Source organism: Mandrillus leucophaeus, unplaced genomic scaffold (assembly GCF_000951045.1).
Source record: "Mandrillus leucophaeus isolate KB7577 unplaced genomic scaffold, Mleu.le_1.0 Scaffold433, whole genome shotgun sequence".
Lineage (NCBI taxonomy): Eukaryota > Metazoa > Chordata > Mammalia > Primates > Cercopithecidae > Mandrillus > Mandrillus leucophaeus.
This window is the reverse complement of record NW_012104621.1, coordinates 1355054-1357391: the sequence shown is the minus strand read 5'-3', so window position 1 is coordinate 1357391 and position 2338 is coordinate 1355054. Positions and strand designations below refer to the sequence as shown.

The 2338-nt window shown below is 41.5% G+C and overlaps 1 protein-coding gene across 1 annotated transcript in view; it reads left to right on the top strand.

Annotated features, from left to right (window-relative positions):
* The window catches only part of LOC105549283 (chromosome unknown open reading frame, human C9orf156), a 25906-nt gene extending 23825 nt beyond the window's left edge, over positions 1 to 2081 (top strand). Inside the window, exon 5 of the mRNA XM_011993747.1 lies at positions 1581 to 2081. Within this exon, the coding sequence (XP_011849137.1) occupies positions 1581 to 1840 (260 nt within the window). The 3' untranslated portion in view covers positions 1841 to 2081. The remainder of the gene's footprint in view (positions 1 to 1580) is intronic.
* The last annotated feature ends 257 nt before the right edge of the window (positions 2082 to 2338 follow it).

Here is a 2338-nt window from a genome sequence, read left to right as displayed (position 1 = left end):
TGATGAGCTTTCCTCATTTTTGAGTCACCTTCAGAGCCATTTTCTATGAGCCATGCAGTAAAGGAATCTTATTGCCATATAATTGATTTTTTTTTTTTTTTTTTTTTGAGATGCAGTCTCTTTCTGTCACCCAGGCTGGAGTGCAGTGGTGCAATCTCTGCTCACTGCAACCTCTGCCTCCCAGGTTCAAGTGATCGTCTTGCCTCCTGAGTAGCTGGGATTACAGGTGTGTGCCACCACACTGGCTAATTTTTTTTTTGTTGTTTTTTTTTTAGATGGAGTCTTGCTCTGTTGCCTAGGCTGGAGTGCAGTGGCACGATCTGGGCTCACTGCAAGCTCCGTCTCCCGGGTTCACGCCATTCTCCTGCCTCAGCCTCCCGAGTAGCTGGGACTACAGACACCCGCCACCACACCTGGCTAATTTTTTTTTTGTACTTTTTTAGTAGAGATGGGGTTTCACCATGTTAGCCAGGATGGTCTCGATCTCCTGACCTCATGATTCGTCCGCCTCAACCTCCCAGAGTGCTGCGATTACAGGCATGAGCCGCCACGCCTGGCCTATTTTTTATGTATTTTTAGTACAGATGGGATTTTACCATGTTGGTCAGGCTGGTCTTGAATTTCTGACCTTGTGATCCTCCCACCTTGGCCTCCCAAAGTGCTGGGATTACAGGCATGAGCCATTGTGCCCAGACCATATAATTGATTTTTGACTAAAAATTGTACTTCATGGCTTTATTTACCCAACTTGCTTATTAGATATGGCCCACAGTGATTTTTGGCTACTTATGGAAATCAAATCCACTCTAAGAGGGATAAAGATCCACTGCCACCAGAGGTGATATTTTGAGCAGGGACAGTGTTTTTAAGGTCTGTGCCTCCCTGGAAGGGGCCGGCCTTCATTTGGATGTATGTGATGTTGTAGTTATGAAAAACTAGATCACAGTTACTTTTTAAATTTATGTTTTATATACACTATTTAAAAAAATTAAAATACATTAAAAATCCTACAAACATAGGAAATTTTGCTGTTCCTTCGGGACAGCAAATGTGAGAGAGTCCCAAAGCAAAGGGACGTTACTGGTAACTGTGGGGCTGTGACACGAGCTTTCTGGTGCAGCCTCTCTTGCCTGTAGCTGGTGCTCTGGGTGTGTGTGGGTTTAGTTCTCTTTCTGAGGATGCTGGGACTGTCATGCATTTCCTTGTCTCTGTTCTGAGAAGAAAATGACAAGGAATTAAAGTCTACATTGAGTATAGAAAAGTGACATTTTGGATGTCAGAAAAGTGACATTTTGGTTGACAGAAAAGGAAAGCTCACCTCTCCTAGTTAGAAGACTAAGGAAAAATACTACCATGATTTTTCTGTTCAGTAAAACAAAAATTTGGGGGTGTATAAGTTAAACCTAATGACAATAAACACCTCTTGAAGGTGACAGTCTCCGTAATGATCAAATAGATTTCCAAACCCTTTCCATGTCAAATGATCTTTAAGGAACCAACCAAATTCCACATTGAAGTTTGCTGTAATGAAATTCAACCTGCATGATAGTGCTCATTGAGTTGTGTTTTTTTCATTGCAGATGTTGGTCAGGCGTCATTTAAATATTTTCAGTCAGCAGAGGAAGCAAAGCGTGCCATTGAGGCTGTGCTGTCAGCGGATCCTCGGTCTGTGTACCGCCGGAAGCTTTGCCAGGACCGCCTTTTCTACTTTACCATAGACATAGCGCATGTCACTTGCTGGTTTGGTGATGGCTTTGCAGAGGTTCTCAGGATCAAGCCGGCTTCTGAGCCTGTTTATATGATGGACCCTGTGGGGTCCTTGGTGTCTCTAGGGTCTTAAGGAGCCTCCCTCATGTCTTTAAGATAGCATCATTGATTTTTGGATGTGGCTTTTGGATTTTCTGAACAAGCTAATGTTGTGCTGAGAAGCAACACTTTGTGATCTCATGGCTTTTGTTGATTTGGGCTATTCAAAATGTTTATTTGAAAAATGCAATTAATAAACTTAACTAAGAGATATAAAATACAGAGAAATCACGAAATGCTTTTTGATCTGTCGATATTAAAGAATCCAAAGGTGATGCTGTCTCTAATTTCTGAAAGAAGCTGTTCTTGGTGCACTTGATAAAATTAGACAAAGGTCATTCCAGCAGAGACTTTCAAGTTGAGGGGATCTGTTTAATAATTCATACTGGTTTTCCTGTCTGTCTGGAGAAGCCTGACCTTTCTATTTGATTCCAAATCAAACCTATGTCTTAGGAAACTAATAAATAAAAAACAAGTAGTTGGAGATAGTTTTTGAGATTAAACTTCTGTGTTTCAGAGACTCTGTGACATA